Genomic DNA, 25,302 nt, shown 5'->3' with positions numbered 1-25,302 from the left:
ACCATCCTATGCCCGTCCCCGGGCATCAAACTACATCTATACTAAACTTTATCTAAATCAGATCAGCGGCTTAAACGTAAATAAGTAATAGACAGAGTTACTTTCACATTGATAAAATAAATTGACACTTCCCAGCGGCGTTGGCGCCGCGCTGGTTTTTTGTTAATCATAACTTAGACTCGACCATACTGAAGCCAATAACTTACAACTTACATTTCTATCAACATGGCAATGCCTGGCGTGCGCGTGACAGAGACAGCGCGCGACTAGAGCGAGCGCGCGCACAGTGTAGTACTGCGACGGGGAGGCGGGGTGCGCGGCGCGGAAGGAGATGCGTACGCGCTGCGCTGCGACCTCTTGAACGCGAATGTGCATCTGAACAAAAAAAAAAAAGATTTTTTTACAAGGTTTTATAACCGAACATCCTTACTTTTCATTAATACGTTCACTGCCAGCGTCCGTTAGCAGTACGCGTGCTGGCAGTGAATGCGATAATCAGCTAAAAGATACCGTCTACGCAATCTAAGCTAGTGTGTGCCCATTTTTGTATGATATAGGAGGCAAACGAGCAGACGGATCGCCTAATGGTAAGCGATTACCGCCGCCCATGGACACCCGCAACACCAGACGTTGTAAGTGCGTTGCCGGCCTTTAAGATGAGAGTACGCTCGTCTCGCAGGCGACGTTCATTTACAGTTTAGTTGTGTGATTATACCTAAACGTCATATTTTCATATCAATTTGATGATGATAATATATGGTGACACTTTAACACTCTGTTAAATATGTTACAACCCTACTGCTGCTGGGGGGGCGCAAATTTGGTACCTGCCCCGGACGCCATTTCCTCTAGTTATGCCCCTGCAGTTTACAGCCAAAAACGGAGTCTAGCTCCTAAAACTCGAATATCTTTTGGATTTTACTTTTCGGATTTGACATTACATCACCTACAATTAAAGGCCGACCAGAAATATATGATCAATGTCAAGAGGGCGCTGTTATTCTCATGTATAGGGTAACAGCATGGCTCGACATGCTTCACTCCGTACCGAGGAGTGTCCAACATGAGGAGCATGTTGGACACTCCTCGGTACGGAATGAAACATGTCGAGAATTTTTTGACTTTGTAAACGTTTGTACGTGAGTGACCCGTTGTAACATATTTAATACATGAGTGACCCGTTGTAACATATTTATTACGGCTGTGTCTCACGGAAGTTTTATTATTAAAATTAACACTCTGTAAAGTCTTAGTCCAATTATAATAATTGAGACGATTATAAACAAACAACAGACTTAATTAACACCTCGCGCTATAATACAGAGGGCTCCAGAGTACCACGTAGAGTCAGACCAAGACAAGTCTGCAACGATTTTGATAGCACACGTAGTGCAAGTGTTATCTTAAACGTCAATCTTCTATGAAACTATGGCATATAAATAATACTTGCACTGCGTGTGCGTGTGCTATCAAAATCGTTGCTGACTTTGGTCTAACTCTAAAACTATCGAATCACTCGAATATATCCAAGACTTGATGTTAGATGATGTCAATTTCCTTGACACCTTCAGTTCCTATCATTGCCGCATTCCTGTCAAATGTTCAATCTGTCTCAATGTAACTTATACCTAACTTTTAAGCTCATCCCAACATCTCTACAAATAAATCGATTTCCGAAAGCAATCCAAACATTTTATTCGAAGAACAGGTTTTTATTTAGGTAAGTTGTCAGTGTGTTTGTCAGGCGGTAAACAACGCACGCGCCGTATATAGAAACACATGCCGTCTGCTGCGTAACGTTGTTTACTTCATGTCATGTCATAAGGTGCCGCGCACAGATCTACAATGTACAGTAAACTGCAGAGTTAACCCTGCAGCTTATTGTACAGTCAAGTGTCGAAAAATGGGTGCACACAAGATGCTCAAAAATTTCCTATAGCTCTTATGTCGCCAAATATGAGGAATCCTACTATGCTACGTATACTATTCGCAAAACTATCTGGCCGGTCAGGTCATAATGCCATCTCTTTCACTCTTGGTTGGTCTTAACAAGGGTAAAGGAGATAGCATTATGATCTCAGTGGCCAGTTAGTTTTGCGGCAAGTATAGTCTCCAAGCCCTAATAGTTTGGTTTTGGTTTGCTCGCCGCGAGACTAAGTCGCTGGCGCGTAGTCGACATTACGTATCATCTTTTTGCATGTTTTTCGAAAACGATATTTATGCTCGATGTTGCACAACCACGCGTTTGAACTCACGATTTTAACCACCACACTCATATGAATGGTTGAACATGTTATCTCGCCATTTATGTTTCTACATCTATGATACTTATTGCAAAGTGTCGATGCGTCATATCGAATCGATATATATTTGATAACTAAACTGAGTCATGATCATGGCTCTTGATTCATGATTGATAAACTTTATAATTATAAACGATATCCAAATGTCCACACTAGACAACAATTAACACGTAATCGTCGTTCTTGTCACACGTGTAAAGATATAGTACCTATTAAAAAAAAAACCCAGTCTCTTTCTCGGTCAATGGAGCCAGACACGTCAAAGTGAGTAGTTTTATCATTTTCCGTGTAGTGAACGACAATTATAAATTAAAACCTTTGAACGCTTTATGTCATAAACACAAACATCACTCAAACGCCAAGCTCCTGGGGGCAAGGGAGCTAATGTAAACCTTACTTGAAAGTGTGAGGGTTACTTTGTCAGCGTCCGCCATTACGCCTATAAGTGACCTTGGTGCTGTGGGCACGACTTAGGGGTTCTTGGCGTTCAAAGGGTTAAAACGGTATTTGAACTTGCAACCGCGGTGCCCTCTAATGGTGGTCCCACGCTATATAACATTGTGTGACAGGGAAAACTTAAAACACTATCAATATTATCAAGTTGTCCCTGTCACACGATGGTACTCGTATATAACGTTATATAACAGCCAGTGTGTAATCACCATCAATTTTGCATTCCGATTACGACTGCCACAGCTTTGTTTGTGCAGCGTTGCAGCAAATTGGCGTTGGAAATGGGCGACATCACTAACAATTTCCGTAAACTTAGATGCCGCATTGCTGTCACGATTAGAACGTTTCGTTATTCTCCTTCTTCTTCGTTTCCTCAAGACTTTGGGTCGCGACCACATGAAGTCATTGTTTTGTGCACCAAGGCTCTGCATTCTGTACAATTTTCCGCCGTCCTAATAAATAGGCAACAGTTTAGATCCTTGGCAGGCCTTCTTAACGATGTCCACCCAGTGAGCCGGTGTATGTCCATTACACCGTCCTTCATCTACCGTGCCAACCACAATGCTTTTTCAAGTTATGTTTTCAAAGTTAATATTTTGTTATTACGAACGATCAAAAGGACCTACCTCTCCGTTCTCCAAAGGTCTGGGGCTGGTGAACTGCGTTGAGCACGTAGGTTTGTCTGATCTGCGATTTTTCACCGCTCTGACTTTCCGTCGTCTCCGTTCAGGACGGAGATCCCACAGTTTCCTGCAATGCTCCTGAAAATGAGAAAGCTTATATAGCTGATACTAGTTTTCATTTAAAAGCGAAAACCTTATAAGAGACCCCTTAAATTTGCTTATTATTCAATACCCGATCATATTATTATGGGTGTGGATATCTAAAACTTTTAGCACTTCACAATGGTTTCTGGTATTCAGAGCCTCTAAAAGCTGGTACAAGTTACGAAGTAAAGCAGACAATATATGAATACAAACATGTATGAGATAACTTTGTAACTAGAAAGCTGATCATTTGGTGATAGAATATGTTTCTTACTGCCGGCAAATGTCCTCTGCTTAAAAGACCGTCAGTGTGCTCTGACTTCAATACAAGCTTCAATTAATGCCTTATCCTTATCTCTTGAACGTTCTCTGAAATATCCTTACCTTGTCTCCAAACGCACTGATCATCTTCCAGTCCTCGTTTTCTGATGAAGAGACCTCCAATGACCAGGCTAATGGTCGCGGTGATGGTCCCGACTTTATGATGACGTGGACCAGCTCCATCTCCTGGAAATAAAGAAGCTTTCTTTAGAATTGGAATACCTACTTAAATTGTAGCAAATTTTATATTTGCAGAAAATTTTGAGTAGCGTACGTCATACAAAATCATAAAAGCATTTTAAATCCGGTCATAAAAATATTGTCAATCCAGTGAACAAAAGTTAACAGTTTGTGTGCATAAGGAGATAATGATTTTATGACATTAGGTAAAAGAAGTACTACTTTAAGATCAGCGTTTCAATCGGAAAATTTGGCTTCAAGCCGCGAAAGAACGCACGCAGCGTGCGGCGCGGCCTAAAAGCATTTTGTGCAGGCAAGTCCAATCCTTAGAAGAGACGTGAACCTAACTGTATCGTATGACCCAAATCAAAAATCTATAATTTCTTGAAAACGTCATTGGTCCCGAAAACTCTTTGGACAGTAACAAAACAACCCCAATTAAGAAACGTTTTCAATTCAATTCAAATATACTTTATTCATGTAGGCCTAGCAACAAGCACTTATGAATAGTAAGACAGTATTACATATAATTATCTTACTTAATCTAATTATCAGAGCAATTTATTGATGTTGTAAATATTATTCCATATATAATACTAATGAATATAATTCATAGATCAAAATGTAATACTAAAAATTTCACAAAATATAGTCATACGTTTGTTTCCCAAAAGCTCTCAACAGTCATTAATTAAACAACCGTGATTCAGACGCGTGCACCGAACAAATACGCAAACATATCGTGTTTGGCTCTTTAGCGCACGAGAGCTAATCGGTGGGACAATATTTGAGGGTTTCAAAGGAAGGTACGTGTTTAATTGACGAATATCGATACCTTAAAATTCATATAGGGCGGTCATTGCAGTATTCTTTTATTTTTCTTAGCTCAAAGTGTGGTCCCATTCGGCAGAATGCCTGGAATTTGGCATGCATGGAGCTAATCTACGAAATCTACATAGGTATCTATTTATATGAAAAGTTGAAACGAGTCACCAAATGGTGATCTCTTCCAACATTATTATTTTAATAATTTATTCAATGGTGAAGTTAGGGTTTTGCCAACCCTTATTTTCAATCAATTGCATTGGGATTTCATTATCGTCTTGCTACGCCTTAATGTTAAATAGTAAATAACATGGATATATATATGTTGGCAACAGCACTTTACTGTATAAAATGTTTCAACTCAAACGGCTACCCAAGACGCAAGTGCAATCAGATGCATATAAAACTCGACACGTAAAAGCTAATTGCAAATCTACGATCTTGTGACGCGAGACTTGTTACCGAGACGAATAACAAACTAAGAAGTATACTTTAATTGGTTAGTAACAAGTATAGAAATATGCATAGGTACTATACAATAAATGACTGAATACTGAATCAGGAGGTAAAATGTGTCGAACATTTTACAAGTTTATTTGTGAACAAAAATATGTTTTTGTTACAAGTTTTTATATATCACCCGCTTTATATTATTTCAAAAGGAGTGAGGTTCTCAATTCGGTGTTTTTTTAATGTTTGTTACTTCATCATTAAAATAAGAAGAAAATTTCAAATTTCCTTGTAAGATACACTGTGGTTGTAAATAATTAAAATTGCATTTAAAACTGTTTTGTTAAGTCGGTTTTTTTTTTTCTATTAAAAAATATTTATTCTACAGACATCTGCTTAGTGAGATTCTAACAAACCGAAATTCAATAATGTTGCATTATGTTGTTTTCTAGGTCATAAATTGCCGCTGCGGGTTTTTATCACATCAACTCTCGAATGTGCCGAATTGTAGATTTTTGATACATTTCAATTGGGCTGCATAGTACGATTTTCGGACTTTCTTTCTTTAGTGTCATTCGGAAACTACTTTGATACCTACCTACCTTTAAATCTATCTATCTATGTCCTTAAACTACGTCCAAAAGAGAGACAGGCACTGTGAATATCATCTCGCTTTTTGTGGTAGGGCACAGCATAGCAGATGTCATTCCAGATCTAGAGCAGAGCCCTACTGGGGAAGTACCTTCACCTTACAGAAAACCGCAGCCAAATAACACTAGATCCTACTCATAGTGTTGTATTCCTGCCGGTGAGTAAGGTTGCCCGAGCTCAACAAAGACGCGGAGTGTAAGTTTCAGCAACGCGCATACTGTAACACTTCTGGAGTTGCAGGCGTTCATAGGCTACGGAGCCTGCTTACCAGGCGGGCCGTACGCTAGTTTGCCACCGACGTAGTATAAAAAATCTAATCCCAAAAACTAACGCTGTGACTAGTTTTTACGGAAGTGATTGCCACGTGACCCTTTCCCGAAGATCGTCCATAATACCCGACAGTCTGACGTTTTTGGAATTACCCGAATGCACTTTTCTATATATTGTAGCTGGAACAATGGCGATCGATGTGGACAAGTCAGGTATTTAAATAATCGATTCAGTAGCCAATCAAAATAGTAAGTGGTGGGACAGGGCATGTATGGCGTCGGTTTAAGGGGAAGTCGGCAGCTGATTACTGGCCCTGCCCATGCTTCGCCTAGTACTGGTAATTTCTTGTATCCGACCTCCCTTAGACTGGCGACTGGTTTGCGGCTCGGGGTTTCAGTGGGTACGCGACACATATGCTCTGACATGCGTCGCTTAATGACATAATCCGACGGTCTCTTGCCACCATCATTGTGCCTGCTTTTCTTGACCCGACTGGCATTATCAGGGATAATGGCAAGAGGCCTGATGGGGTGTCCTTTGTTCAGTCAAGTGCAAAAATATGTATCGAATATATCGTCTCATAAATATGGTACTACGCTCTTATTACACTGGAATAAGATGCTATGGGACATATTTTTGAGAAAGATGTGTACACCCATATTTTTACACCTGACTGTTCCTTGGAGCTTGGAACAGATGTTAGTGTGGGATGCTACCTGCGTAGACACACCGGCACCTCTCACCTCCAACGGACTATGTAAAAACGAGCGAAGCGGCGGAAAGCGCCGACATTTTGGAACGTAATGAATATAAGAGCCTCGGTCGTTAGAGAGTTCCATTTTGTACCATTTGGGGTTGAAACTCTAGGTCCATGGGGTCCTAGCGCGCACAAGTTTTTTGCAGAAATCTCGAAGCGTTTTGTTGACGTAACTGGTGACTGAATAGCTGATAGCGTCTGATACGTTGTGAGAGTCAGCCGCGATACAACGAGGAAATGCCGCTAGCATCCTTGGTACAATGCCTCAAGGGCCTTTTTACGCAATTGTTACGCAGTAAATAATTCGACTTAACTACTTTTAACGATCTCTACTATAGTTGACAAATAGTAGTATCCGCAATTCGGACCGGTACCCCTAGTGTAAATTTGATTGACATCATAACGTGACGAACGCGTTTGCGTTAAGTCTCATTTTGTATAGGATTTTGAGTTTCCAAAATGTCCCGCTTGGCGCGCTCTTTCTAAATCCAATACAAAATGAGACTAAACGCAAACGCGTACGTCACGTTTCGAAATCGAATTTATTTACACTAGGGGTACGGATCTTACAAAGTTTTTTTTTTACAAAATAAAGTTGTCGATTGAACTGTCAATTGATTCATCATTTTCGTATTATTTTATTGAAATTTCTTTCGTTTTGTTTTATTGCGGTAATTAAAGTTAATTGTTAGAATACCTTCAGAAAACATGAGTGAAATAGTGAAGAAGGCGGATTACAGTTTTCAGGTTGTATGTTTTGATGGCTGACCGACGTGAAAATTTTTGTATACTACACGAGATCAAAGTTATTTACATCTCGTGCGATTTTGAGTCCCTTACTACGCTCAAGATTCTAAATTGTTATTATAGAATCTTTCGCTTGCACGGGACTCAAAATAAGCACCCGAAGAAATTCTTTGATTGATTGATTTATTTATTTATTGGTAAAATCGTTGTTTTACAAGTCAGGATTACATTAAATATTTACATAATAAGATTAAAATAACTAATAATATTTACAAATTATAACATTTACAACTAAATCTTATATGTATAATTAATCAAGCATTAAGATGACACTATTTTTACGCGTTAGTTATGAACTCCACGAAGAAACTCGTCAACGCTGTAGCATGCCTGTGCGATCAGCAGCGCTTTAAGTTTCTTGGTAAACACAGAATCACTTTCCGCTGACTTTATGGCAGGCGGAACCAAGTTGTAGATCTTGGCCCCAATGACACTGAGTGTATTCCTGAGCTTAGCAAGACGCTTTACGGGGGCAACCAACAATGGCTGTCTGCGGTTGTTATCACCACGGCTAGAATTGGTTTTATACCTAGCGAGGTTAGACCTGACATACTGGCACGCTGCCAATATGTAGACAGAAGGTAGCGTTAACACTTTATTGCGTACAAATAGTTCTTTAGCTGGGTGGTCGTGAGGTTTCCTAGATGTTATCCGCAGCGCCCGCTTTTGTATTTTGAATACCTTGTCCCGACTCGAAGCCAAGCCCCAAAGGTCGACACCACGGATTAAAATCGAGTGGAAATATCCAGAATAGGCCTTTCTTAGGTTATCTACCGATAGGGTGGGCTCTCTTGTTGTACAAATAACTATTGTGCAACAAGAGAGCAAAGTTTGATATTTCTTCGAGTCCTGTGCACGCAAAAGATTCTATAATATGTTGGTCAATAAATTTCACGAGAATCGGTTGAGAATTGCGACCGTAGAGGAGAACATCTAAACAAACGAAAGCAGATTGTCCAAGTCAAAACGGAGATGGAGAGTTCAAAAGGTTTTTTTGTGGCAATAAATAATTTCCTGATTCTGAATAACTGTCAATTATCTATGACTTAAACATTGATTTGGACATATCCTCCACCAACACAAATCTTCCCCTTAACCCAGGAGCTTGGTCCGATGGCATCGACTTGTAAGGCACGGCTAATGAGGGTGCCGGCACGCGAAACGTGTGACTCACAAGGCATGCCCCGGCCACGGCGGCCACTGAATAGTGTTTTTTTTTACAACTGTAGCAAACAAGGACGTAACGATGCAAGGCGATTATGGATTTCGTAACAGGATCTTTCAGGCCAATTCAAGTTTAGTTATTAAATCTCATTCCAATACTGATATGATACTGATCTGTCAGTGTCCAAAGTGATGTTTTTGGATTCAACTTTTAGTTAGAGTCAAACCAAGATAACCAACTAAATAACTATTGTGGCGCAGTGGTCCAAAGAGGGTCTTGGCCTCCAAAACGAGAGAACGCGACCTGTCCCGATCCTGTGCCACTTCCTGCCAGTTATCGGCTTTGAGTTGGCACAGATCCGCCTGTACACTGTCGCTCCAGCGGTATCTGGGCCGACCCACTGGACGGCGACCAGTCGGTCGTCCCAAATAAGCTCTCTTAACACCCCGATCCTCACCCATCCTCAGTATATGGCCGAACCAGCGAAGTCTGTGGCATTTTGTTTCGCCGATGATATTGGGTACTATGTATTTAAGTATTTATAATTATATACAGGGTGTAAATTTTATAACTGACAATATTTAAGGGGGTGATTATATAACTGATACAGAACCCAAAACAATAAAAAAAAAGTGTACCTTAATTTTACCCAAAATTTTCCTTAATTTCCATAAATTATGGACACCGAGCGCGCGGCGGTGCATCAGAGGATTCAGAGTAAACAAATGGCTTGCAAAAGCGACGATGACCTTGCCGCGCGCGCACCGACCGATAGCGTCCCGCCCCCTAAACACCACCCCTCTCACTCGCTTCCTTAGAAAAAAGGTGTTTGCTAATGCTAATTAGTCATGCGCACGCGCCGGTAAGGTTCGCATGTGTTTTTTTTTTGCATTAGCGTAACACGTCGCGTAATCGCAATGCCGAGATTCACAAACCGGGAATACATCGATATGGTGAGACTTTTAGCTGAGTGTGGTGATAACGTGTTTCGTGCACAAATGACGTATCGTGAAAGGTTTCCAAACAGGCGACAACCTTCTAGAGGGACTATTTGGAGGACATACCTATGTCTTCTGGAGCATGGACAATTCCATACACCAAATCATGCGCAAGCGAGAGGTCGGGACAGGATACCAGTCGACTTGGAGGAAGAAATTCTTCAATTTTTTCGAACTGAACCGCGAGCCAGCACTCGACAAGCGGAACGACAGTTTGGCGTAAACCACATGACGGTGTGGAAATTATTAAAACGAGAAATCCACATCCGTACCACTTTCAACCCGTGCAAGACCTGCACCCATTGGATACTGGTTTACGGCTAAATTTTTGTGACTGGGTGCTTCAAAACATAAATAAAAACATTTTGTGGACTGACGAGGCATTATTTTGTCGTCTAGGAGTCTACAATGTTCACAATGAGCACTGGTGGGCCATTAGGAACCCGCACAAGACTAAACACGACGCATTTCAAGTGAGATTTTGTTTAAATGTGTGGGCCGGCATAGTAGGGAACAAGCTGCTTGGCCCCTATTTTATTGAAGGTCGCCTGACTGGGGCAAAATACCTTGAAATGCTTCAGACAGTCATCGAAGACATGTTAGACGACCTGCCCTTGGCAATGTCAAATGACTTGTACTTCCAACAAGACGGCGCACCTCCTCACTTCGCTGTTCAAGTGCGGCAGTACCTCAACCATCAATTTGGTGAAAAGTGGATAGGACGTGCTGGACCCATACAGTGGCCACCGAGATCACCTGATCTTACTCCATTAGACTTTTTCTTATGGGGTGAAGTGAAACGTTTAGTGTACACAAACCGGGACAACGAAATAAACAATGTAGCTAGAGATGTGCCGACTAGTCGCCGACTAGTCGGGAAAGCCGACTATCCGGCCACATTTATAGTCGGCGACTAGTCGGCGACTAGTCGGCAATATGAGCCGAATAGTCGGCTGCCTAGATCTTCCAAAAAAATAAGGAAATAAAATAAAAAACCACCATACTCGAAGTGTTTGCCGATTTACCCAGTCCACCTCGCGAAATAAGTACTTGGCATTGATTACACTTCACTTTACTTGAATCATCTTCAACATCGTCAAAAAATGTCCACACGCGTGATTTTCTTTTAGTCATAATGTTTATAAAGATCACTACTTGTTTATTTAAACTTTTAAACAACAATTACGATTCGTTATGTATGTTTTTCTAATAATAACACACCGGAGCAACAAGTGAATCGGAAAGGTAAACAAAACTAGTCAAAACATGAAAACGCAACCACGTGCGGCAGCGAATCAGGCGACCCGAACGTTCCCGATTACGCCCGAACTTAGGCGAAGACCATAGTCGGCTACGCCGACTAGTCGGCCGACTAGTCGGCCACCTGACTGCCGACTAGTCGGCTAGTCGGCTAGTCGGCCAAAACCGTAGTCGGCACATCTCTACAATGTACACGAATTACGTGACTCGATTATCGCGGCATTCGAAACAGTGCGACGAAACGAATAAGTTTTATTACGACTGAAAGACAATTTAAGACGTCGTGTGTTATTGTGAAAAGCCCAACGTGGTGGACACTTTGAAAAATTGCTTAAGGTAACTTAGATTTAACATGTAATTAGGTAGATTAGGCTGATTTTGACAATCGTTGTACATTTTTGATTCCAATTTCTTAAATACGCCAAAAATTACTTTATTTTTTTTAAGATAATTCAGATGCAAACAAAAGCAGTATTTTTGTCGGTCCTAAGCCCGAAAAGTATGAAGGGAAAATTGAATTCAGATTAAATCGGTGTTTTATTACGAATGTGTCGTCCGAATCGCCCGATCAAACCGCCCCGCGCGGGCCGCGCGTGACGTCACCGCTGTGCGGCGGCGTGTGCGCACGCGTTAGAGATTTTTTGAGACAGAATGAAAGTGGTAAAGTGTAGGTAAAATTGAACGAAATATGATATTTTATTTTTTATTATTTTTTTACATAGACCGCCCATCATATTTAGAAAATATTGCCAGTTATAAAATTTACACCCTGTATTATAAACATCGTTGTCTAGGTGCCTACAACACAAGCCTTATTGAGCTTACTGTGAAACTTAGTCAATTTGTGTAATAATGTCCTATGATATATATTTTTTTATGTTTGTTTATTTTTCTGTTTTTATGTAACCAAATAAAGTCAACATAATAGTGCCTAATCTAATTCTTAGGATTAGTTGCCAAACAGACCCCAGGCTCCCATAAGCCGTGGCAAAAAGCCAGGACAACGCGAGGAAGATGATGAACAGTAACCAGCTGTAAAGTTAACAAAAAAACCGTTGAAATAATTTTTCCTTTATTTATCTAGTTGCTTAATTTAGGCTTTTTACAATATGTATATAAAAGTACAATATAAAAACACTTTCAAAAGAATACAAAAGATATAAACACATTATAAAAAACCTTACCTAGGGTGCAGGGCCCAAGCTGCCGGTGGTCAGGGCCGTAGAGAGAGGAACCGACGAACTATCCGCGCCGTGTCCAAAATTATTATTATTATTAACCTACTAAATGAAAGAATGACGTGATTCATACTTTCCTACATGATTGATTATTATATTAGTTCCAGTTGCCGAACGGGTATCGCAAGATAAACAAATCTTATCAAACGCGCGATTACACATCGTCAGTCAGGTGCGCGCTCTGCTACTACACGGTCATGTGAATTCCAAGATGGCGTCCGCAAGCCTCCAGGACATCAAAATTGAACATAAACGAAGACACACGCAAGGTCCTGCGCAAATAGAAGCTAAAATCGCTAAAATATCCACGAGGAGTCAACCGGAATTGTATGATATTCATAGGAGTGAAAAAAACTCGCGCAGTGATTTTGTATATGTGAATACAGCGTATGTTGGGAGTGTGGACGATGTGAATCAACCTCGGTTAAGTGCGCCGCCTACATGGTAATTTTATGACTAAGGCCCCGTAGGTTTGTGTTCCCTCACTCTGAGCTGAATTTGCGATGTGAGATGGATGTGCGTGCTTGGCGGATATTATGTTTTTGGACTTTAATTTGTTGTAAGTTTTAATAAGAAATAAAACCGAACTTCCGTACTTTCTAGCATTTGTTGTTATACAACAACAGAAATACATCGTCTGTGAAAAATTTAACTGTCTAACTATCACAATAGATACAGCCTGGTGACAGACGGACAGACGGACGGACAGCGGAGTCTTTTAAACTGCGTTTTAGACATATGTTTCCTAGAGAAAATCTTCAAGATTGCTGATTATATTTTTCACCTCAGCAGCTCGAACAAGCCTACTTTCGTCACTCCAGGGAGTGAGACAAAGTAGCTTTTTAATTTAGTGAAGGCCATGAATACAGGAATAAAAACTTTACTCGATGTTGAATTTTTAACCTTTAATATGTTCTCACTACTGAGGTGAAAAGATGTACCATGTGTCACACGAGAGCAAGTTATTTTACATCTCGTGTTTTTGAGTCCCTCCCTACGCTCAAGATTCTAACTTAGAATCTTTCGCTTACTCGGGACTCAAAATTAACACTCGCAAGAAAAACTACCTTCCTCTCTTGTTGCATAAATAACTATTTGGCAACTGTATGTTTACTTATCTAAAAAAAGCGGCCAAGTGCGAGTCGGACTCGCGCATGAAGGGTTCCGTACCATTTATGACGTATTAAAAAAAATCTACTTACTAGATCTCGTTCAAACCAATTTTCGGTGGAAGTTTGCATGGTAATGTATATCATATATTTTTTATTAGATTTTTCATTCTGTTATTTTATAAATTACAGGGGGGAGGAGGGGTGGGGGGGGGGACACAATTTTTTTTCACTTTGGAAGTGTCTCTCGTGCAAACTATTCTGTTTAGAAAAAAATGATATCAGAAACCTAAATATCATTTTTGAAGACCTATTTTTGTGTAAAAATCTTAATGCGGTTCATAGAATACATCTACTTAACAAGTTTATAGTTTCGGAAAAAAGTGGCTGTGTCAAAAACGGACAGACAGACGGACATGACGAATCTATAAAAATATGAAAATTGTCTCTAAAAATGCACAATTTAATTTTAAGGGAACTACGAGGGCTTACTCTTTTTGTTATTAAAACTTACAATACATTATAATTCAAAAACATGATATCTGCGGTCACGTGCACCCATCTCGCTCACACTTAGTAAGAGTGAGAGAAGAACACGAACCTCCCTGTTTGTACAGTCAGCGTCAAATACTTTGTAGCAGTCAAAATGGCCAAATAGTTCGGTACACCATACTAAATATATGGTGTACCTACCGAACTATTTGGCCACTTTGGTTGCTACAAAGTATTTGACGCTGACTGTACCTTACCGCAATTTGGTTGGCAATTATTTCATACCTACGTACTATCTTGTTACACGTGGCTTAAATTATTTTCCATTTTACGACTGTTGGTCAAGAATTTAACATAATTTATTACGAGTAATGTTCTTGCATAATACACATATTTTTTTTAGTAGGTACTGCTAAGAAAGATAAAATCAGAAAGGGTAATTGCAACTATGGGACAAAAGCAACTACCATAAAAATTACTGGAAACGGAAATGACCAGTTAGAATCCAAAATAAAGATTAAATTACAAAAAAAAACAAGCTTCTTTGCAATGAGTTGTCTTCTTAAAACAAATAATTAATCTCCTAATTATATCATCAAATTAAACAGTTCTCTTGACAATAGCTGTAAACACTTTAAATAGGTCGGAAATACTTGAATGAATAAATTAATTATACTCGTATGTAGAAGCAAAAGTGCAAGCTAGCTGATAACATTGATAACAGCGGTAAATGCAAACAAAACAATGTCACTATCATATTCTTTGTAATAAAACAAAGTACGCGCTATTTATAGATATAATATTCATTTAACACATAAACAAACATCCTGTCGAGAATAAATACTTTGGGACCTAGATTTCGTCCTTGGGGTAACCATATAAACAAACACCTGCGCCAACTACGAGTTCGTAGCCTTTGGCGTCGAGACACTCGGGCCGTGGGGCAAAGGTGCGCGAGGGCTCCACAAGGAGCTCGGGAAGCGATTAAGGGAGGCAACAGGAGACCCTCGCGCGGGCAGCTTTCTCGCGCAAAGACTCGCTATTGCAATACAGCGCGGGAATGCTGCCTGCGTGATGGGCACTCTGCCAAGAGGCCAAGGGTTGGAGGGTAGATTTTAGTTATTTTATTTTTTTAGTTAGGTTTAGTTATATTAGTTTATTTTATAAATAGTTATAATTCTTGTAACTTAAATGTAGTTTGTATATACTTTATTTTATAATAAATGCGTTCATCAATAAATAAATAAATAAATATAAAAAAAAACACCTGTAAACATTTTTTTATGTGGTGTTAAATAAACATTTTCTATGTCTATGTCATATAAAACTATGACTCGTTTCTATCGAAAATAAATATTTTAGGACCTAGAATCCCTCCTTCGGGTACTGATACGACGCATGGAGCAATTTTTACCAAAATAAAACATTTTGAGACATACATACCTCTGGCGGGAAATTAATATAATACTTGTAAGAATATTTTTCTTATAATGCTTTCTTTAACTTTCGAAGAATGATTAAGACACGTTTAAGATCTTGGAAAGATCTTTAAAATATCGATAACTAAACGAAATGTCAAAATTGACGTTTATTTCTATTCCGCTGTGATCCCAATAAGATCTATCTACGATATTTCTAACGTCAAAGTGACATTAGTTACCCGAATCGAGCTGCTTCTGTCAACTATACGACATACAAACGATATTTAAATGAGAACATATCTAAACCAAAACTTATCGTTATCGTATCTCATGCTTGGAATCGGGCCGTTTATCTTATATAAAAATACTTATGATTTGTTGTGGTCTAATGCTTTGGTTTGTCTAAACTCATGTAAAACCTACTATTATTTGAAATATACTCAGCCGGTTTAGGTATGATTTAATTAACAATTTAAACCTTAAACAATTAAACCTTATTAAATTCTTTAATAAAATATCAAACAACATATTCTTAGATATTTTATTGTCTGTGAATGGTCATTTCTAGAACGTTTGCTAAGGATTTAGAACAATGTCTAACATCGACATGACAAATATCGCAATGGATCAACGGATAAGATACATTTATCTTTGTAATAAATAGATAAGTTGCAATCTTCAAACATGTATTAACATGTGAAAAGAGTTTTATGTAAACGTAATAAATGTTATTAAGAGAACCATTTACACTCTGATAAGCCAACATTGTCGAAAAAGGCGCGGAATTCCAAATTATGATGGGAAATCAATCCTTCGCGCCTACATTTTTACAATTTGCCTGCTTTTTCTACTGACAAGCTGGCCTGTCAGAGTATATATTTGTTTTTTAACAAATTATATTTAAAGAATTGCCATTTGATAGTCTGAACAAGGAGTCATACATGTTTTTGACGCCCTTCTTAAAATAATATCAGTATTTTACAATTCTGAGTTAGAATACAAAAAAATCCATGTTACATGTAAAGAGAAATCGATTTTGTCTACTCCAAACGATAAAAAAAGATCGTGATAGGGTTTTAAACCTTTAACGGCCAGATTTAAAAAAACTGCGATTTAAGCACAAAACAACAGACAAATCTAAAAAGAACATTGGTATTGATACTTATTGCTTACTTATTGAACTTGTGGACCATTAGTTGTAGGACTGACCTACAGTTGCGTGGTTTTACGGTACCTAGTGCCTACCTCAAAAGCTTAACTAAATTCTCTTTTTCAGTGTCGTCCGTGAGCAATACTGGGCCTGCTCAAAATGGCCGCTAGGGCAGCGCATCCTGGCCATCTCCGTAGGTTTGCTGCTGGGCACCGTCATCGGGCTGACGGTCATCGTTGTCCTCAGGGGTATGGACAAGGAGATCGGGCCGGGGTTCTTGGTGAGGCAGTCGGTGCCAGATTAAGGAGTTAGAGAATAGAACGGTGCCATGAAAGGCCTGAAGTGCCTATAATTTTTTTGCATAATAAATGTAAATGGAATGTAGTGTTTTACGTTAAGTTTGTTTTGTTGTGTTTTTCGTTTGTTGAGTGAGCATTTATTAATAAAAGAGAGAGCATTGTCAGTGGTCTTTTTTGTAGGAGAGTTACAACGTAAATAAAATATACAGAAGTAATGAATGTTGAATGGACGAAAAAAATTGTGTAGTTTGCCTTAACTGGAAGTTATTAATATATTTTAAATGCTCAAAATGGAAATGTGGCCAAAAGCATCAGCCCAAAAGATAGTTAGTAATCTCGGTTGCCATATTGGTAGAAGAGCTGACTGCAAAATTTCGTACCGACTTGATACTGCGATAAAATGCACAATGATTTCTCATCAAAGTGATGCAAAATTAGAATTTGATAGTCTGCCATGGCGGAACTTGACAAAATAGAAGGCCACTTCAGTTGCCAAAAAAGTGGGCTGATTTAACCCATCTGATACCGAAATAATAGTAATGGCAGAAGTTTAATTTACTGGTAGTCAAAAAAGCAAAATATGTCAGCATTTTTTTTTGCGGAAATGCTTGGCAGACGCTCTCAAAGGTGACCATGGGGCCCCAAAATATACCCATCTGATACCACTATGAAACCAATTCCATTCGGTAGGTATGAACCCCCGTTTCAGGAATATATAAGTCTGCCAAGGCTTTTCCTGCTGAAACATCTTGACAGGCGATTTCGGGGTTAATCCCATAGAAAAAGTTGCTCAGTATGACCTATATCGGGTGTAGCCTGTAACACGAGCAAAAAATTGTAATGTCGGCTGTACTCCTCAAAGTAACCAACATTTGATCAGCGACTGACAAGCAAACCCTTGAGTGATCACTAGTATATAGAACTAGCATCGACAGTTGAGTTTATCGATACAGGAACTCCCTACTTGTCAAACAATTTTGCCCCACGGATTCCTATGTCTGTTTATGAATACTTAAGGGGGTTATTGTTACATGTCAATTAACAATAATGTTAATAAGTAATGTCATCGATGTTGTGGTAATGTTACGTTTTGTCAATGTTGTTCTACGTCAGTACCTACGTTGTTTACTGTATAGATATACATATATTTTTTGTTTTGTAAAATATAAGATTAAGTAAATAAAACTGTTTTAAGTAAGACAGAGATTATTCAAATTAAATTTATATTGTTTTATTATTATGACGACATTGTTTTATTCAGTAAAGAAATTATCCACTCCAAAGTCTCCAAAAACGTATTCGTTAATTTTTCAGGTACACCGTGGGTACATATAACCTGACAGATTCTATACCTATCTATTATATATTTTAAAAGATTATATGAAAAAGTCGAGGTCATTTCGTTTATTTGAGCTTGATATACCCATTGAGTTATTATTATAAGTACTACTATACAAGGTGCCCGTGAGCATTGTGAGAGATTTTTACGGTGCATTCCTGATGGCAACAGAAGCAAAAAATGTTATGACTTTTTGCGAAATTCGACAAAAAAAAATTTTTTTTTCCTATTTTTCCTTTTTTTGAACACTCCTGTACATAAACCGTAATTTTTATTGATAAACACACAACCTAAAATTAACTAAAAAGTTTTTTTTTATTTGAGGGTAGCCTCACAAAATACAATTTTTTAATTTTTTCGATGTCAATCAATAGCTATGTCCAGACTAGACCTCAAAGTGGCAATACCGCAGTCAAAAATGTGTTTTGTACCGACTTATGGTGAAAGAATGATTCTAAAAACATTTAATTATCTCTGAAACTAGGCCTAATCCAGAAAATTTTATATGACATTTTAGTTTCTAAATATTTACAGGAATGCACCGTTAAAATCTCTCGCAATGCTCACGCGCACCTTGTATAGAAGCCAAACCAAACAATAAAATTGTCGCCATCGCAACCTGTACCACGCGACCAAAACGTCGTAAGCAAAAATTCATGGCGCTTACGCGGTACGCCACTATTTAATATTTATAAATTAAATACATATCAGTAAAAGGATAAGGATCAAAGTCAAATGACGTTCTAAAAGTTTTAATCGTGTGTCGAAAGATGGCAGTAAATTTACTGTGGCTACAAAGTTTCCTTTGACAATCCACCTCTATTTCAAATTCTCATTGCATATACCAAAGAAAAAGTAAATAAGCCCTTTAGTGGCGGAGGCCGGTACAGTTTTATTTATGTAGTATTGTGACTACTAAAAAAAATAGTTTCCAAAGTTGTAGACAATGTTTTTGTTATAATTTTCTAAAGTTGTAGACAATGTTTTTGTGTGTGGAAAAGTGTGGACTGAACGAAGATGTAGTGACAAAAATTGAGAAAGGTATGTTGAGATGGTTTGGACACGTGGAAAGAATGAGTGAAAGAAGGTTAACAAAGAGAGTGTATAAGGGAGAAGTAGAAGTAATATAGTATAAGGGAGCTGGAAGGGGTAGACCTCGGCGGACTTTCTCTGATCAAATCGGGGAAAGGCCAGGTCAAGAGCACCCTAAAGCGACGAGCGTGTATGAGGAATGTCATGAAAGTGAAGGAAGCGAAAGAGGTATGTCAGGATCGTAGCAAGTGGAAATCCGTGGTCTCTGCCTACCCCTTCGGGAAATAGGCGTGATTATATGTATGTATGTATGTATGTATGTATGTAATGTTTTTGTTATAATTTTCTAAAGTTGCAGACAATGTTTTTGTTATAATTTTCTAAAGTTGCAGTCAATGTTTTTGTTATAATTTTCAACATTATCACGGCTAACCTGTTCTACGTAGGGACATGATAAGATAACATACATACCTATCTATATTTGCCTGGGCAAAAACTGGTATCTACGACATAGTAGGAAAACAGTGTTATCTTAAGATAATTTGGCATGTTACTGACACCTTATTGCAAAAAACATAACGCCTGCAATTGGTTATTTACTGCACATTATAGAGTCCGAGTCTAAAGTACTTTCCGACGAATGACGTTTATTATAAAAGAAATGTCAACAGACTGACAGATCACATTCATAATAAATCTAGATCACATTCGCACCCTGTTATTACAATCAGAATACGCCTCCAGAGCATCACGACGCAGTTTGGGAACCCCTTCTCTTAACTGCGCCAACATTTTGCGTTAACTGATAAGTGATAAGATTAATCGATCAGCTTATCATGTAGATAAAAAGCCACGAATACCAGCCCACGTAGCCAACTATCTCTGTCGCACTAATATGGAAGATTGACAGAGAGAGATGACTGCCTGCTGCCAACGTGCCAGTCGTTAACGCTCCGTAGCGTATCGTAGTCATGTCTCTCTATCAATCTTCCATATTAGTGCGACAGTGACAGTTGAATTTCGTACGGAGATTTAACGATTGGCAAAAAATGGCTGCGCGGGCTGAAGCCATTTGACGACACCTGTCTGTAAAAACTTTTCTGCAAAACATTATCGTGACAAAACATAATGAACTTATAATAAAAATAAAACTTAGGTCTAATATACTAAACTAATTACTAATTAACTATTAGATTTTTTTTGTCACGACTGCGTAGTTACGAAAAAGCGCCTATTCAGCATGTGCTGCAGGATTGCTGCAGCAGCGCTGGTATTTTGCCGCGAAATGCAGCGCGCGCGCATGCTCACGGTACGATCAACCGGTAAACAGCGGTAAAAAGTAATAGAGAAACGTTGTACAAAAAATGGTGAAAACATTTGTGAATTAAAACAAGATAACATACACATTAAATCTAAGTTTAAAATAAACGGACTTACATGAATTTGAACCATATAAATATGATGGTAAAGTTGCTTTTTAAACGGGCATGTTGACAGAGTTAGTAACAGTAGGAAGGAGTACCTATGTAGTAACCGCTGCATGAAAGAAACAGTAACTTTTTTTAACAGATTTTGGGTTTAAACCCAAAAAATAACCCAGAAAATTCCATCTATACGCTTGAAGTGTGCAAAAGGGAAGCCTTCAAGTATATGAACATTTCAGAAGTGCGAAAGAGGCAGACTATTTAAAACGTAAGTTACCTAAAGCTCACGCCGCTCCGGTGTGTGAGCGAGACAGCGCTATCTATGCACATATATAAATGACACTAGACATCGTTTAGATTTTGGTCGCACATTTGATATGGCAATCTTCTATTGTAGATCTTGACATTGGATACGGGTGTAAGCGGGACGTCGCTATACGTGCATAGAAAGCGCTGTCTCGCTCACACACCGGAGCGGCATGCGGATATTCGGCGTCAGTATGATTACCGTATCTTAATGGCTCCGCTACACAATGGGTCAACGCAAGCCAGTCCAAGGGACGCATTTATGCGTTAGAGGGAGTAAGTGATATTGCTATCTCATTCCACCGCATAGCTGCGTCCCTTAGACTGGCTTACGCTGGGCTTGGGCTAAAATGTAGCCCAACAGGACGACATTATGCAACATGTCATCAATCTTGCAGATAAGCGATCAAATTAACCTTTACCGAAGCAATTAACGACGCTTTGCATACTTTCACTCAATGACATTTTCCAGTAAAACAGCACTATATCATGCACTTATTAAAGATTATCTGTAAGCGAAATCACGGTTATGGGTAAAGTTAAGCATGCCCTCAAGCTTATTTACGTGCTTGAAAATATATATATATATATATTTTTAATTCCACGACGGTGGCAAACAAGCATACGGCCCACCTGATGGTAAGCAGTCACCGTAGCCTATGGACGCCTGCAACACCAGAGGTATTACATGCGCGTTGCCGACCCTTTAAAAACGTGTACACTCCTTTTTTGAAGAACCAAATACTGTAGCCCCTCGGGAAAACCTCGGCAGGATTTTATAGCAAAATTAGTTTTTTAGGGTCCATTGGCGATCAAGGCTCGGAATCGGTTTTTTAAATACCGGTAAATACTTACCGGATTATTTTGGTTTTCCTCCGAACTTTTATAAGAACGCGAACGTTTTAAGGACTTTTTTGCAACCTAAAAAACCCGGTTTATTTGACGAGTGACACAACGGCTGGTCGACCAGGTGGTGTGCCACGTAACTATCTTAGACGCTGACATGGGAAAAAACCGTTTTTTATTGTTATAAACCGGTTAATTTGACGAGAACTGTTCTCATAAAAACCGGTTTAAAAATAACGGTTTCTCGAGCGAAAGCGAAATAAAAAGGTTTTGCGCCAAGTACATGATAACGGTTTGGAAATTTAACCGGTTTCCGAGCTTTGTTGGCGATATGGTTTCAATAGAAACCGCTTAAAATCAGCTGCTGGCCTAGCCAAGGTGACAATCACTATTGCTTCGACGACGAAACACTTTGTGTCTCTCTATCACTCTTCCATATAAGGGCGACAGTGACAGCTGTGATTCGATCGCTCCGAAGCGTAAGCGATTTGCATGTTGGCTACGCGGCCTGTATCGACTTGGCAATCGACAGAGTCTGATAGCGCCACTATAGACTTGTGTTCATAGTGGCATTCCTATTCCAAGTTGGGGTACTATTTGCTTCGACAGAATCTAATGCCATTGTTACTTTGAGATACAAAGCTTATTTTGAACGTCGAATAGGAACAAAATCATTTATACACAGTTTTTTTATATCCCATATTTTGATTGAAATTATTATAAAAGATTAATAAATAATCATGAAAAGATCTCTTAATTAATTAAAACGACCAGACAACAGATTACTTTAATTTCCGTTACTTATTAGATAAAAATAAATTACCCATGTTGATTAATTATAATGATTATTAATCGATAAGCACAGATATCATTGGCATCATTGCACATATTGTAAAAGTAATTTGTACGATAACACGAGTATGAATGAATCATTTATAAATAATATTGTTTCTTTTTTGTATAAAACCAACCAAACGTGTATCTGGCCACGTTTTAGCTCTAGAACTTTTACGAATATAATTAATTAAATATATTACTAATTTTAGCGTCCTTCTGTATTAGTTTGTGCGTTGTAAGCCATTATTATCTATAAAATCGTATTTAGTATTCGGATAATTCAGTCTCCAACCCCGTCTACCCTATAGTCACCTTATAATGATTTACGTACTACACCAGTCTCCATTACGCGTCCACTACAATACGATGGCATAGCCATCGTTGCCCATTTGCCCCACTTTGTTCTATCAGTAAGCTTTTCATATTCTCCTACCACCCTATCCTCGGTATTATCACGAAAAATCGAAGAAAAAAAAACTCTTTTCACTTGCTTTACAATTTCTAAATTATATAAAAAACTTTACAACTGACATTAATTACAAATTCGTGTTATAATTGTTTTGGGTTAGAATTGGAACGATGAGTATCAGCCTGTTGAAATACAAGTGCAGTCAGCGATAAAAAAAAATCACTTTCATTCAGACAAAAGTCTATAATAATAGAATAAAGTAAAAATAAGAATTATAATACAATAAAATTAAAACTTATACTAATAGTTGCTTCAGACGATGAACATGATTAGTCTCATTTAGTTACATTATTATTGCAATATAATGGCACAAAATTTATTATATTATATCAAGTGTCCACCTACTTTTTGTTCTCGTTCTGATGAACGGATGATCAGTAATGGAATGTATCAAAAATGAAATGACAAATTATTTTACAATTCAAAAGTCTCCCGGAATCCGGGTAAAATTTATGGTCATGGTCACCCTATAATGATTTACGCACAACCCGTCTCCATTACGCGTCCACTACAATGCGATGGTATCGCCATAACCGCCCATTGGGCCCTTTGTTCCGCCGCTATCTACCCATTGTTGAAGATGCACACGATATAATATATTGACCGTGTATTACTAGATTTATTAGTAAATCCTAATCGAATGTATTACTTGGCTAGCAAGTGGAGTTAAGACAGTTTTAGTATATATTAAAGTGCCGTAATTGTGTTCTTTTTTCACTTTCACTGAACGTAATCGTGAAAAAGATGAAAGTGCATGTCCGGAAGCGAAATTATCATGTTTTTAGGGTTCCGTAGCCAAATGGCAAAAAACGGAACCCTTATAGATTCGTCATGTCCGTCTGTCTGTCCGATTATGTCACAGCCACTTTTTTCCGAAACTATAAGAGCTATACTGTTCAAACTTGGTAAGTACGAGTATTAAATCTTAAATTTTTGTGTGTTTCAAAAATCATAATTGCTGACTTCCCTCGAGCATAATATTGCTCATTATTAGAAACAATTTTTATATGTTTAGTTTTTGTGCAAAATTTGTTAAGTATGTATAATTTTGTAAAGTAGATTTTAGTGATTTTTTTTCTATCAAGCGAAAGACAAAAACTCAGGATTCGAATCGCTGGAGTACCTAAAGAAAGGCCTTGGTATTGCTTATTAAATTTATGGCAGCTTATTGTGATCCAGAAAAGCGCTTCGCCTTTTTTAATTCGTTTTCTGAACCTACTTCAACTTAATCACGTGGCTAAGAAATTAGAAGTTAACAAAATATATGCGCGAGAGTGCAGATTTAATTTTTATAATATGACATGCCAAGATGAAACTGATGGAAATAAATTATCATCGCCCATTGAAACTTTCAACACCAGAGGGGTTGGAAGTGCATGGTCGTGTAATGAGCATGGATATTTGTTCCTGAGTCATGGTGTTTTCTATGTATTTAAGTATTTGTAAATATTGATATATTATATATATCGTTGTCTATGTACCCTCAACACAAGCCTTATTGAGCTTACTGTGGGACTTAGTCAATTTGTGTAATAATGTCCTATAATATTTATTTATTTATTTATTGCTGGCCTTTAAGATGCTACGCTCTTTTTTTTAAGGTTTTAAAGTATCTATCCAGAAATACCGCGGATACCTATATTATGATGTTAATAGGTTACTGAGGAAAGTTTAGTAGTATTAAGAATGTACGTATATGTATATAACCATGATTGTGATAATCTTTAAAATTTACACCAAAATTGGTATTTTCGGCGTTAAGCTTACGACTAAAACTTGACGATTTAAAAGTGCTTGTTGCTAGGCCTATTTGAATAAAGAATATTTTGACTTTTGACTTTTGACTACGAGTTCTTTGACATTGTTCAAATTCACTGGGAAAAGTCGATAACCTCATTCTTTATTCTCGTATATAATCTAGACATGTAAGCAAATAATCATTGGCCGATAAATGCAAACGATAAGATACTGAAACTCGTAAATTGTTTATTTTTTTCATTATGTTAAATAGAATCTGGACATCTGGTAGTACAGTAAGCGTAGCGCAATAGCCTCATTTTATTTAAAATGTTTGAAGTATTCTCTATCTGTTAACCCTATCATCAAAGAGAAATGTGTGAATTTTGGTACTGA

At 38.2% G+C, this 25,302-nt stretch overlaps 2 protein-coding genes across 2 annotated transcripts in view; one reads left to right on the top strand and one right to left on the bottom strand.

Annotated features, from left to right (window-relative positions):
• Nucleotides 1–130: 130 nt before the first annotated feature.
• The window catches only part of LOC133518382 (laminin subunit alpha-2-like), a 144,490-nt gene continuing 119,318 nt past the window's right edge, over nucleotides 131–25,302 (bottom strand). Inside the window, exons 4-6 of the mRNA XM_061852057.1 lie at nucleotides 3,908–4,030; nucleotides 3,383–3,517; nucleotides 131–375 (exon numbers count right to left, since the gene is read on the bottom strand). Coding sequence (XP_061708041.1) covers nucleotides 163–375; nucleotides 3,383–3,517; nucleotides 3,908–4,030 — 471 coding nt within the window. The 3' untranslated portion in view covers nucleotides 131–162. The remainder of the gene's footprint in view (nucleotides 376–3,382; nucleotides 3,518–3,907; nucleotides 4,031–25,302) is intronic.
• On the top strand, nucleotides 12,022–18,159 carry LOC133518384 (uncharacterized). Its single transcript, XM_061852059.1, has 2 exons — nucleotides 12,022–12,889; nucleotides 16,744–18,159. The coding sequence occupies exons 1-2, from the start codon at nucleotides 12,657–12,659 to the stop codon at nucleotides 16,919–16,921; spliced, it is 411 nt and encodes a 136-aa protein (XP_061708043.1). The 5' UTR covers nucleotides 12,022–12,656; the 3' UTR covers nucleotides 16,922–18,159.

This window comes from Cydia pomonella, chromosome 5 (genome assembly GCF_033807575.1).
Source record: "Cydia pomonella isolate Wapato2018A chromosome 5, ilCydPomo1, whole genome shotgun sequence".
Classification (NCBI taxonomy): domain Eukaryota; kingdom Metazoa; phylum Arthropoda; class Insecta; order Lepidoptera; family Tortricidae; genus Cydia; species Cydia pomonella.
The sequence above is the reverse complement of the archived record's forward strand: the minus strand, read 5'-3'. Positions and strand labels throughout refer to the sequence as shown.